The 13239-nt window shown below is 35.9% G+C and overlaps 2 protein-coding genes across 2 annotated transcripts in view; both read right to left on the bottom strand.

The window, feature by feature from the left end:
- The window catches only part of PPP3R1 (protein phosphatase 3 regulatory subunit B, alpha), a 77208-nt gene extending 76354 nt beyond the window's left edge, over positions 1–854 (bottom strand). Inside the window, exon 1 of the mRNA XM_050754523.1 lies at positions 656–854. Within this exon, the coding sequence (XP_050610480.1) occupies positions 656–715 (60 nt within the window). The 5' untranslated portion in view covers positions 716–854. The remainder of the gene's footprint in view (positions 1–655) is intronic.
- C1D (C1D nuclear receptor corepressor) overlaps positions 1–13239 on the bottom strand; it is a 377915-nt gene that overhangs the window by 214114 nt on the left and 150562 nt on the right. The window lies entirely within an intron of this gene.

Below are 13239 nucleotides of genomic sequence, written 5' to 3'. Positions count from 1 at the left end.
GCCATTAATTCATATATAATATTTAAGGGTTGCAGGAGAAACAAATTACCTTTTCTGTAGTTGTCTAAGGTATTCTTTACAGCATTACTCCCCAAATGGCCACTTTTAGTAATGATTATACTTACTAACATCAACTAGAAACTATGTTTGATTTTTCTACTCTTGTACATAGGAAGAAAATGCCAATTAAAAATGAAAGTCAGTTAAAACCACTTGAAGCCAGGCGCAGTGGCTCACACCTGTAATCCCAGCACTTTGGGAGGCCAAAGCGGGCGATTCACGAGGTCAGGAAATGGAGACCATCCTGGCTAACACGGTGAAACCCCATCTCTACTAAAAATACAAAAATTAGCCCGGCGTGGTGGCAGTCACCTGTAGTCCCAGCTACTCGGGAGGCTGATGCAGGAGAATGGCGTGAACCCTGGAGGGGGAGCTTGCAGTGAGCCAATATCACGCCACTGCACTCCAGCCTGGGCGACAGAGCGAGACTCCGTCTCAAAAAACAAACAAACAAACAAAAAAAACAAAAAAAAACCCACTTGAAAGCAATGTCTGTTCCTTTTTAAAACGGAAAGTTGGAGGAAACTTCAGCCTCTCCTCTTAGATAAAATGCATGCCCCAGGTTAAGAATTCCAGGTATAAGAATACTTTGTACCTTTTTGCCACATAGTTCCATACCACAAGGTTTCCTTCTCAGTGGACACTGAGATTGCATAGGGAATAGATCACCTTCCTTCCAGAATTCTTTTTTGTAGTGAGGTGAACACGGGAATGTAAGCTAACCCTCTGCTCCAGGGTGTGGTTGAGAAAGGGTTCCCAGGCACCTGAGATGCCAAGAGAAGTGGGTCATTCCCTTCCTGTTAAGCAGCAGAGGTTTTTGCCAAGGATCTAAATTCCATCTTGGAAACTCATTTCTCCATAGAAACCATTTCACAAAGAGTTCTATAAACAATGGCCTTCCTGCAGAAAGCCTCCTTAAATTATAATGTAGCTGAAATTCTGTATATTTGCTACTAAAAGTTCAATAGTAGAAAATAATACTCTTAAATATATGTATCTTTTTGAATTAATGCATTTGGGAAAAAAATGTATTCCAAGTACTAGATGGGTTTTTTTTCTTAAATCGTAAATATAACTACTTTTAAAATTATGGACTGTATGCAACTTTTCCAATTCCTACAAGAGAATTAAGAATATTGAATTTGTTCAAAATTAAGCCTTCTATCACTTACTTTTTAGATGAAATACAAATTAGGACAGTTTTTAAATTAGTTTCCTAATAAAAAAATTATATGGTAAATTAGTTACATAAGTTGTTTCTATACTATGCACTGGAACAAAAAGAAAAGGAAAGAAAAATACTTCATAAGATTTATTCCTAAACCTCTTGCATTCACATCTAATTTTGTGTGTTAGAAGAAAAGTCCACGGTGTTTTTAAACACGGTTTGTTAACACTCTTTACATAATGAGCTTTATTCTTTTTCTATGCTAATTATTTTTTCATATATAAGTACATTACAGTTGGGTAATTATCTACATAAAAATCTACATAAAAAAGAGAGGACAGAAATCAGAGAGTTTAAACAGTATAGACCTGGGTTAAGGCAGAACTAAAGGGAGCACCTACATTTGAGTGGCAGAAGGAAAAAGAAGTGATAGGAAAGATGACGAACAAACCAGGGGGTCAGAAGACCCAGTAAAGATACACTGGAAGCTGAAAGGGAGGAATTCAAGATCAAAGGTTGATCAACATCATCTAGTGGCTAGGGGAGTCCAGCAGTGTGGTCAGAGAGGACCAAGACAGATGGAGGTGTCCATTGAGGTGTACTAGATTATGTCATGATGTTGTTTATCTGAATTAAAAGTCTGTCTCATTTATTTGGTCTTTATCACATAAAAGTGAATACCAAGAAAAAGCCTGGTTATTTGGACTTTGATAGGATTTCCATTTTACTAGTTTAGTAAGAGTACTTTATACCATCTTCTTAAACATAACAGAAAATATGATGTAAATGTAAAACAAAACTATTATGGCACTGGAGAATACCTATCTGTCATACTTGTTGACCCACTAATGCATGTATGCACTCAAAACTATCTGCATGCTTAGCTCCACACATGAATCAGTGACTGGAGTAAGACCCTAGTTCTAATCTCACTTCTGGTTCCAGGCCATTCCTGTGTGAATTTTGGATAGTCATCTAGCCTAAGTTGCCTAATGTGATAGTCAATAGCCACTTTTAGCTATTTAGGTTTACATTAATTTAAATGAATAAAAATTCAGTTCTGTCTTGTTAACTACATTTCAAGTGCTCAATAGCTGCATACCTAGTGGCTACGGTATTGGACATTGCAGAAAGTTCTATTGGGCAGTACTCATGTAAGTTCTTTGCCTCAAAGTGTTCACCACCAACCACTAATGTAATGCCTGTTTATTACAAAGATAGGAACGTTTCCAATATAATGAGTTAATTTAAACTGCCTTAAGTACTCTTAACAATTTGAACAAACATGCAATTAAAACCCGTTTGGGAAAAAAAAAAAAAAAAGAGGGCCAGGCATGGTGGCTCACACCTGTAATCCCAGCACTTTGGGAGGCCAAGGTGGGCGGATCACGAGGTCAGGAGTTCCAGACCAGCCTGACCAACATGGTGAAACCCCGTCTCTACTAAAAATACAAAAATTAGCCAGGCATGGTGGTGCGTGCCTGTAATCCCAGCTACTCAGGAAGCTGAGGCAGGAGAATCGCTTGAACCTGGGAGGCGGAGGTTGCAGTGAGTTGATACCACGCCACTGCACTCCAGTCTGGGCAACAGCAAGACTCCATCTCAAAAAAAAAAAAGACAGAAAAATATATTCAAGCAAATGAAAACATACTAATATCAGAAAATATATATTAGATGTTTTATATATGAGAGACTGAAGACAAATGTTAAAGAATATTATCAGTACTTTTACCAAAACCCATGTATTCTTTATTAAAATGTGTCAGTTAAACAATATATTACAATATAAAAAGATATTTTGCAACAAATGTAATAGAAAATTTTTAATTTATAAAAATATTTTAGCAACTGCATAAAATTAATAGTTAATTTACTTCAGAAATTGTACTTTGTTTTCATGAAAGATTTTTATTTTTCCCTATAATCCAATTTTCACATTTTACCCACAGCCTTAAGATAGATTTCAAGTAGCAATCAGAACACTATAGAAAAATTTTTAATGGCCAGGCATGGTGGTTCACACCTATAATCCCAGCACTTTGGGAGGCCAAAGTGGGTAGATCATGAGGTCAGGAGATTGAGACCATCCTGGCCCACATGGTGAAACCCTGTCTCCACTAAAATATAAAAAATTAGCCAGGTGTGGTGGCGCACACCTGTAGTCCCAGCTACTTGGGAGGCTGAGGCAGGGGAATTGCTAGAACCCGGGAGGCAGAGGTTGCAGTGAGCCAAGATAGCACCAACGCACTCCAGCCTGGTGACAGAGCAAGACTCCATCTCAAAAAAAAAGAAAAAAGAAAAATTTTAAAATGCAGAGGGCATGTGGTAAGGGATATTTGGGTCACCTCACAACAATTCTTAAGAGATCTTTAATAAAGGATTAGGATTTCAGTTGTTTATTCTATCTAAAAATATAAAAATAGCATTTCTTAGTACTGAATCAGGACTTTGTGCATGAATATACTGAATCCAGTTCTTTCAATTGTCAAAATTTTTCTCAGGGACCTTTGATGGTAGACTGTAGCTTCCAAAGAAAAAATAAGAGTACAAGCTATTTTTGGAAGGAAAGAAAATGAGTAAACTAGTCAAAGAAGATTGGTTTGGTGTAGAATATTCATTCATTAGCTTAACTCATCTGATACTTGAAAAGGTATATACTCCAGGATCAGGCTGACCACTAGAAAAGGGAACGTTATTTTCAAACTATAACTCACATGTACTAGGGATTAATTGGTTTTGGATGGCAGACCTCAAAAGTCCCCACTGACTCCTCTTGGGAATAAGGAGCCAATGCCACTGCAGTGCCATTCAGTTGTGAGTAAACAATGATGAGAACATAACTTAGGGTGGCATTTTCTAGGTGGGGATGTATACAGAGCAGGGGACACTGAGGCCATATATTAGGCATTAGTAATATATGTCTTTGTAGGACATGTCTTTGCATGTCCTTTACTTCTGTTGTTTCCACTAGAAGAAAGTACTCTGAACATTGTGCTATTGTTTTTGAGTAAGCCTGTTTCTCTTTCGCCTGACTCTGGACACTGCATAATTGTTTAGTGGCATAAATGGAATAGCTTAATTCTGAAATATCCTTAGGGGAAACAGTATTGGATCATTAACATGGTTATTATAGAAGATGTTTTAAATATGGAAAAGGGTAAAGAAAGGAAAACCGTCTGTAATCGTAACACCATAATCATTATTTATATTTGGATGTACAGTCAATCTCATATATATATAATGTATAGCGATGTATTTATTGGTGATATACTGTTTTATTAAATGCTTTTCCACTTAATATTTGGGGAATGTTCCTTACATCTTTCAATATTCTTTATGAATATTTTTGATTTTATATATCCAATTATATTACTATATGCCTTAATTTATTTAACAAATCCCTTATAAATTTTGATTTTGGTTGTTTTCAGTTTTTTTCTGTTATAGACAATGATATGTTTATCTTTGACAAGGTCCCACTTTGTGGCCAGGCTGGAGTGCACTGACACAATTGCAACTCACTGCAGCCTCAGCTTCCTGAGCTCAAGCAGTGCTCCCTCCTTAGCCTCACAAGTAGCTGGGACCGCAGGTGCGTGCCACCATACCCGGCTAACTTTTGTATTTTTTTTGTAGAGAGGGGGTTTTGCCATGTTGCCCAGGCTGGTCCCAAACTCCTGAGCTCAAGAAATCAGCCTTCCTCAGCCTCCTAAAGTTCTGGGGCTATAGGTGTGGGCCACTGCACCCAGCCAGGCATAAAGATTTTTTAAAGTTTGTGCCCCCGTAAATTTGTACACCCATATAGGCTGAATAATAGCGGTACTAATATATAACCCAAATATTACCATCTTTAACCTAATTATTTATTTTATTCTTACAACTACTGCATTCCTAGCACTCAACCTGAATTCAGGCACCACAACCCTATTACTATCCCGTGCCTGAAACAAACTGACATGACTAATATCCATAATTTTATCAATTTTATTATCCCTAGCAGAATCCCCATTAACAGGATTCTTGCCTAAATGAATTATCCAAGAATTTACAAAAAACAAGAAGCACCCATTTTCCCACAACTATACAAACTATATATTGATATTTCCTTTAAATGTAGGCTTTTAAACAAGTGGCATCTCATCTTAATTTGCATTTCTTGGTTTTATGGTAATATTGAACAGTTTTCCAAAGTTTTGACCTTTTACATCAACCACTAAGAATATATCCCTGTGACTTACCTGTTCAGTGCCCACTTTTCTTGGGGAAATTTGTCTATACATTTTGTATATGAAGGATATGATCCCCATACATTTGTTAGGATGATTCTGCCAAGTTTATAGTTTGACTTTTGATTCCATTTGTGGCATTTTTGAAGTTTGTTTTTCATCCTGTGTATGGGAGAAAATACAACATATGGATGACAACTAAAAAGCTCATATCCTTAATATATAGGTATCCTAGTTAATTAAGAACTATTTTTTCTTATTATTAATCTATGACTTCTATGCTGAAAATTGCATGTATATATATTCAATGACTAGACTTGAAGGCAAAATAGTAAATTAATGAAAACTTTTGCTTATGGAACATGGGTTAATTCTTACTTGACATTGCCTACTTTATCTACTATTGAATAATTAATCTGATTCATCAAAAACTTCATTTTTACCTTAAAAATAAGCAAAACTAATTTATCAATCATTTTTTCAATGAAGGGTCAAATGAAGTATGCAAATACTACATTAAGGCCACATAATGAGCTACCCATACAACTGACAAATGACGTCTTCAGAGATTTTTTTAAAAACAATTGAAGATAATATGGTCTGAAAATGTCATATGATATAGGGTCAACTGCATGTGTTATTTTGTTATAATTTGTATCAATAACACACATAAACCACAAATGCATTGGTTATAAAATGTTTATATGTCATATACATTGCTTTACAGCGTTTCTCTGTCCAAGCACATACACCATTCTAAAAATTATGCAAAATTTTTTTGGGGGGCTGAGGCGAGTGGATCATGAGGTCAGGAGATCGAGACCATCCTGCCTAACATGGTGAAAACCCATCTCTACTAAAAATACAAAAAATTAGCCAGGCATGGTGGCAGGCACCTGTAGCCCCAGCTACTCGGGAGACTGAGGCAGGAGAATGGCATGAACCCGGGAGGCGGAGCTTGCAGTGAGCCAAGATCGCGCCACTGCACTCCAGCCTGGGTGACAGAGCGAGACTCCATCTGAAAATGAAGAAAAAATTATGCAAAATTTTATATTATGTTGTTCTTTCTCTCCATGGTACCCTAAGTAAAGCAATTGACAGAAAATAAAACCAGCCACTCATTTGTACCTAAAGTTAACTGCAATGTTGTTCCTCTATATCTGTGTTCTATGAATGTAATAGAAGGATTTGCTTCAACAAAAGTAATATCATAACTAGATATAGTTACAAGTCTGATTTAAATTCTAAGTAGTTAATTCCTTCTGTTTTCCTGGTAGAACAGATTCTTCCTTGTGCAATATTCTAAATTAGAAATATCTTTTATAAGAAAGAATTGACTGCTTATATCAGTTCTCTTTGTAATAATTAAACTTGTCATATACATTTGTTTTTTATTTTAGGGCAAACTTGTTGGAACCAAACTCAAAATATTCACTAGCATATTATCTACAATGCTGTTCTTCCAGGAAAATAAGAGTAATCAAAAAGGTATATTTTGAAGAAATGTAGTTGTAGAAATAAATACATATGATGTAATTTCTGCATATATGATATTGTAAATTGTTAAGGTATAGTAAATGAGCCATGCCTCCTTGTTCAAAATTATATCACAAAAATTAATCAGTGTGCTTTAAAAAATAGTCTACTCTTTTGAAAAGAATTTATAACTTTGTATAAGATACATACAATTTATAATATTGTAAGTAGAACTTATTTTTGCATAAATGGCAAATTGCACTAGTGCTAAAATTCTCAAGGTCAGAGCTGAAAATTGCATTGTAAATGCATTTTGTGCATTTTATCAGAATGAGGAAGTTGGTTGCATTTCTAAGAAAATATTTAAAAGTGTGTATTTTTGAATAAAAATGAAATGTTTGGTAAATGAGTTTTTTTTTTCAGTGAATTCTACATGTTCTTTGATTTTTAAAGAGCATGTTCATTTCCTCACAAAATCAAAAAGTTCTGTTAACCACTCAAGTGACAAATCTGAAGGAAGAGAGGCATTAACATGTAAACAAATTACCTATATTAAAAAAAAGTAGAGTTTCAGGGCCCATTCCACTTTAGGCACAAATTTTGTCAATGGTGATTTTGCTTAGTTTCAATTTGTTTTTCCCATTATATATTAAAATTGCTGCTCATTTTAGTTCCAAGACATCACTATAGTCATTAGTTACCCTGCCTAAGAAGAAAAGATTCTTACTTTTACTATAAATCAGTGTCTTTACGATTAGCAGGGCCCTGTGTCTTTTCCCATTGTCAGCATCTGTATAAGGGTGGTTTGCCAAGAAAAAAAAAGACTTTTCAAAAAACAATGGGGAATAGTGAAGTGTGAAGAATGAAGAAGCAATAGAGCCTCCAGCATAACGATTACAATCAGGTCCTTCCAGAAACTCATGCTGGAGCTGTATGCTTTCTGGCCATCATCCCTCCTTTCTTGCCTACACTAATCTCAAATTCTGAGCTTTGAAATCCCCACCCTACACCTGTTTCCAACCCAGTCTTCTATCCTTGCTTCTTTTTATGAGATCCTATAAAGCACTGAAATTAGCAATTATAGTGGATCTACCCAAGAGCCAGAGGATGGTTTTATTTGCAGAAAGCAGGTAACAGAAAGCACTTTAAAATTGATTGTGCTGTCTACAATGTTGTGTAAACATTTGGTATGACTGAACAGAACCTCCCCTGTTAGGTAATTGGATAAATTACAAAGTAAGAGTACTGCCCGCTGTGATATTTTGTAATCTGCTTTTCGTTTAAAAAACTGATGTTATAGAAAAAAGACCTTTCTTCTAACTTAGAAACATTAGACCCTATGGTCCTTCTTTAAATGTGATTACATTTCCTATTTTTAATCTTTTTTTTTTTTTTTTTTTTTTTGGCGACAGGGTCTCACTCTGTCACCCTGGCTGGAGTGCAATGGTACAATCTCGGCTCACTGCAACCTCCACCTCCCAGGTTCAAGTGATTCTCGTGCCTCAGCCTCCCCAGTAGGTGAGATTACAGGTGCGTGCCACCACACCTGGCTAATTTATGTAATTTTAGTAGAGACATGGTTTTACCATGTTGGCCAGAATGGTCTTGAACTTCTGATCTCAAGTGATCTGCCTGCCTCAGCCTCCCAAAGTGCTGAGATTACAGGTATGAGCCACCACACCCAGCTTATTTTTATCTAAGTTACACAGCAACACAAGAAACTCTTCTTAATGGTATATCATAAAGAGAGATTGCATAAAATGAAACACTGCATAATGGTATTCATTTTAAATTAAATCTAAATATGTAAATATCCAAGGTCTAATTAGTAATGGATATTCTTAGTGTACAATAAAACTGCATTAATCTGGACACCAAAGATGTTGAATCATTTGCCTTTAGCAGATGCTTTGAGAAAAAGATTAGTCTTTGGAGACCTAAACAAAAAGATCCTGGTGTTCAAAGGATGTGTTTAAGAATAAGGATTTATGAAGTTGAGGTCATGAGAGGAGTCTCAGAAGACTCAAATCAAGGAGTGGTAGAGATGGGCATGTTCTTATAATAGAGTAACTTAGGCATTGGCTAAAAAAGATCTACAGGATGTTTAGACAGTGATGGGTAGGCAGGTTAGACACTATGAACACTGAGTTTAAGAACTTTGAACCACAACAGCATACTCCAGGACCCAATATTGGTGGAGAAGCATTGAGAGATCTGAGCCTGGCTGGTTAGCGTGGAACGAAGAATCACAGGTATGGCTGGAAGAGCGTGGGAATGAGTATTCATAGTTTATAAAGACACAATTTTAAGCACTTTGAAGCCTCTACCATGTACTATTTTTAAGTCTTCTCAGTTGACTGAGTCTAAGAAGAGTGGAGATTAAGTGCTGGGGCTGGAAGTTTAACCTAGATCTGTGTGACTCCAAAACCCAACCTTTTCACCACTATGTTATACTGCCACTTGGTGCATAACTATGGGGCGGCGGGGGGCAGGGGGTGCGGGTGTGTATACACACGCATTATACATTTCATTATATTTTTCATTTTCTTTTTAAAATAAAATAGGATCATGCTGTTTTGTAACTGTTTCTCTCATCAAATCTTGTGTTCACGTAACGCATTAAGTTTTGGAGAGCTCTGGTAACCGTGGTTCAAGGTACCTGAACCTAAGCCTAAGAACCATGTGTAAATAAAAGCCAATTCCCTCCGTAAAGAACAGTACCAGAAGGTCATACTAAAGCTACTTGGGCAATTTGTCTGTCATCCAATAAGCCCAGAAGTTGCCTTGAGAAAAGAAATAATGGTCCAATTTCTTTGACTTTGTCAAAACAGTCAAATCATGGAGACATTTTAAGACATTCATGACCACAAATTCACCAATATTTTCTCATTTAGAACATTTTGGGCTATTATGTAGAAATGGCAGAAATACAATCTTCTCTATTGTTTCCAAACAAGTTTCTGCTCATTAGATGATATTATGCAATAGTAAATTTTTTAAGAATTACAATATTGCTTATACAATAAATAAATAAGTGTATTTCCAAGATATATGGGAAGCAGATATGTGGAGTAAGAAAATGATCTTTTAAACTGTCGTTTTTTGTTTAAACCACAATCTTGCTTTGGTTCCATTGCTTGAACATGTAATCCTGCCAAATACTGTTTTGTTATTTCAAAGTTGTTGGTTGTATATATGAAATACGACATTGAAATAAAAATCTGAGAAGTAATTAAAATGAAAATCTGAGAATAAGGTAGTGAAATGAAAATCTGAGCAGAAAAAGGTTTTAAAAATCCATTTTTATTACTCATATCTCCAGTTTCACAAGTTTAACGGTTACTCTTTTAATAAAATCCATAAAGCCCATTATAGAGATCAAAAGAGGCAATAAGCAGCTCATAAATGAAACAGCCTAAAAAAGGAAACATATTATAAGAAAACATAGAATAGGGAGAGGTTTTGTTTTGTTTTGTTTTATGGCCTTTGTACAGACTTCTCTTATCTGGAAAGGCTACTAGAGCATTTGGGATGTGGGTGAGGTCATGTTATAGGTTAAAGCCTTTATTTTTAAAGGAATGATTTACTTACTATTTGTTATTAATAAGGTCATTATTGAATAAAGCCAGAGATCTCAGTGATTTTTGAAATGTGAAAACATTTCATTACTTTCTATTGAACATTATCATTTGTATTTCACACTTTCCAATACAGAAAGCTAAAAGAAATACCTTCTTCCTCAAAACTACATTATCCTTAACTGGTAACTATTCAAAAAGTCCATTTTAATTTTTTTGAAAGTCTTCTTTAAAAGCTAGATGATAATAAGTTGTACTATGGTGATACATTGGTTTTAGACACAAATTTCATTTAAAACTTAGATTTCATATTTGGAACTTTTTATCAGGTTGGTTCTGTACTTGAGATGCTATCCATATTTTGAAGTTGTTCTTAATTTATAATGGTAAGGGAACTTTTTAAATCGAGGTAAACAATTTGTTCCTAAATAAAAACAGACTAAACTTGATTATCAAAATCTTAGCATGGCAAGCTTTCATTTATTTACAATAACAATATAAATAATTATCCTTAAATGTGACATAATTTTTTTTTTTTTTTTTTTGAGACGGAGTCTCGCTCTGTCGCCCAGGCTGGAGTGCAGTGGCGCGATCTCGGCTCACTGCAAGCTCCGCCTCCCGGGTTCACGCCATTCTCCTGCCTCAGCCTCCCGAGTAGCTGGGACTACAGGCGCCCACAACCGCGCCCGGCTAATTTTTTGTATTTTTAGTAGAGATGGGGTTTCACCGTGGTCTCGATCTCCTGACCTTGTGATCCGCCCGCCTCAGCCTCCCAAAGTGCTGGGATTACAGGCGTGAGCCACCGCGCCCGGCCATAATTTTTTTAAAAAACAACATACATGTGACGTCCTAGCCAGATCAATCAGACAAGAGAAAAAATAAAAGGCATCCAAATTTTAAAAGAGGAAGTCAAATTATTTGCTAGCAATATGATCTTATACCTAGAAAACTTTAAAGACTCCTCCAAAGACTCCTAGATTTAATAAGTGATTTAGTAACATTTCAAGATACAAGATCAGTGTTTACAAATCAGTTGCTTTTTTTTTTTTTTTTTTTTTTGAGACCAAGTCTCGCTCTGTCACCCCAGCTGGAGTGCAGTGGTGTGATCTCGGCTCACTGCAAGCTCCGCCTCCCAGGTTCATGCCATTCTCCTGCCTCAGCTGGGACTACAGGCGCCCGCCACCACGCCCAGCTAATTTTTTGTATTTTTAGTAGAGATGTGTTTTCACCGTGTTAGCCAAGATGGTCTCGATCTCCTGACGTCATGATCTGCCCACCTCAGCCTCCCAGAGTGCTGGGATTACAGGCGTGAGCCACCACGCCCGGCCCAGTTGCATTTTTATACACCAATAACAACCAAGCTAAGAACCAAATCAAGAAGTCAATTCCATTTAGGATAGCTACAAAAAACAAAACAAAACAAAAAACCCCGCACAAGATTCCTAGGAATGTATTTAACCAAGAAGGTGAAAGATCTCCACGAGGAAAATTATAAAACATTGATGAAAGAAATTGTAGATGACACAAATAAATGGAAACATCCCATGCTCATGGATTGGAAGAATCAATATTGTTAAAATGGCCATATTTTCTAAAGCAGGGCAATCTACAGATTCAATGCAATTCCTATCAAAATACCAACTTCATTGTTTCACAAAATTAGAAAAAAACAATTCTAATATTAATATTAACCAAAAAAGATCCCAAATAGCCAAAGTAATCCTGAGCACAAAGAACAAAGCTGGAGCCATCACATTAATGGACTTCAAATTATATTACATGGCAAGAGTAACCAAAACAGGATGGTACTAGTTTAAAAATAGACACATAGATCAATGCAACAGTATAGAGAATTTGGAAATAAAGCCACTTACCTACAGCCAACTGGTCTTTGACAGGATTGGCAAAAGCATACATTGGGGAAGGGACATGCTATGCAATAAATGGTGCTGGGAAAATGTGGACTGCCATATGTAGAAGAGTGAAAGTGGAACCCTATCTCTCACCATATATAAAAATTAAGATGGATTAAATATTTAAATATAAGACCTGAAAATATAAAAATACTAGAGGTAAACCTAACCAAAAACTTTTCCCAACATTGGCCTTGGCAAAGAATTCATGACTAAGACCTCAAAAGCAATTGCTACAAAACCAAAAATAGACAAATGGGACTTGATTAAACTAAAAACTTTTGCACTGCAAAATAAGTAACAGAGTGAACAGGCATCCTGAACAATGGTAGAAAATATTTGCAAACCATGCACCAGACAAGGGACTAATATCCAGAATCTACAAGGAACTCAGACAACTCAACAACAACAAAAACCAAGTAACCTCATTAAAAAGTGGGCAAAAGACATAAGCAGACATTTTTCAAAAAGAGACATATAAATGGTCAGCATCACTAATCATCAGAGAAATGCAAATTAAAATCACAATGAGATATTATCTTACATCAGTCAGAATGGCTATTTTAAAAAAACAGATGTTGGCAAGAAAAGGGAACACTTATACACTGTTGGTGGGAATGTAAATTTAGTATAATCTCTATGAAAAACAGTGTGGAGATTTCTCAGAAAACTAAAAATAAAACTACCATTTGATCCAGCAATCCCACTACTGGGTATATACCCAAATGAAAGGAAATCATTATATCAAAAAGATACCTGCACTTGTAGGTATCTATGGCACTATTCACAATTGCAAAGATATAGAATCAACCTAAGTTTCC

This window comes from Macaca thibetana, chromosome 13 (genome assembly GCF_024542745.1).
Source record: "Macaca thibetana thibetana isolate TM-01 chromosome 13, ASM2454274v1, whole genome shotgun sequence".
NCBI lineage: Eukaryota > Metazoa > Chordata > Mammalia > Primates > Cercopithecidae > Macaca > Macaca thibetana.
The sequence above is the reverse complement of the archived record's forward strand: the minus strand, read 5'-3'. Positions and strand labels throughout refer to the sequence as shown.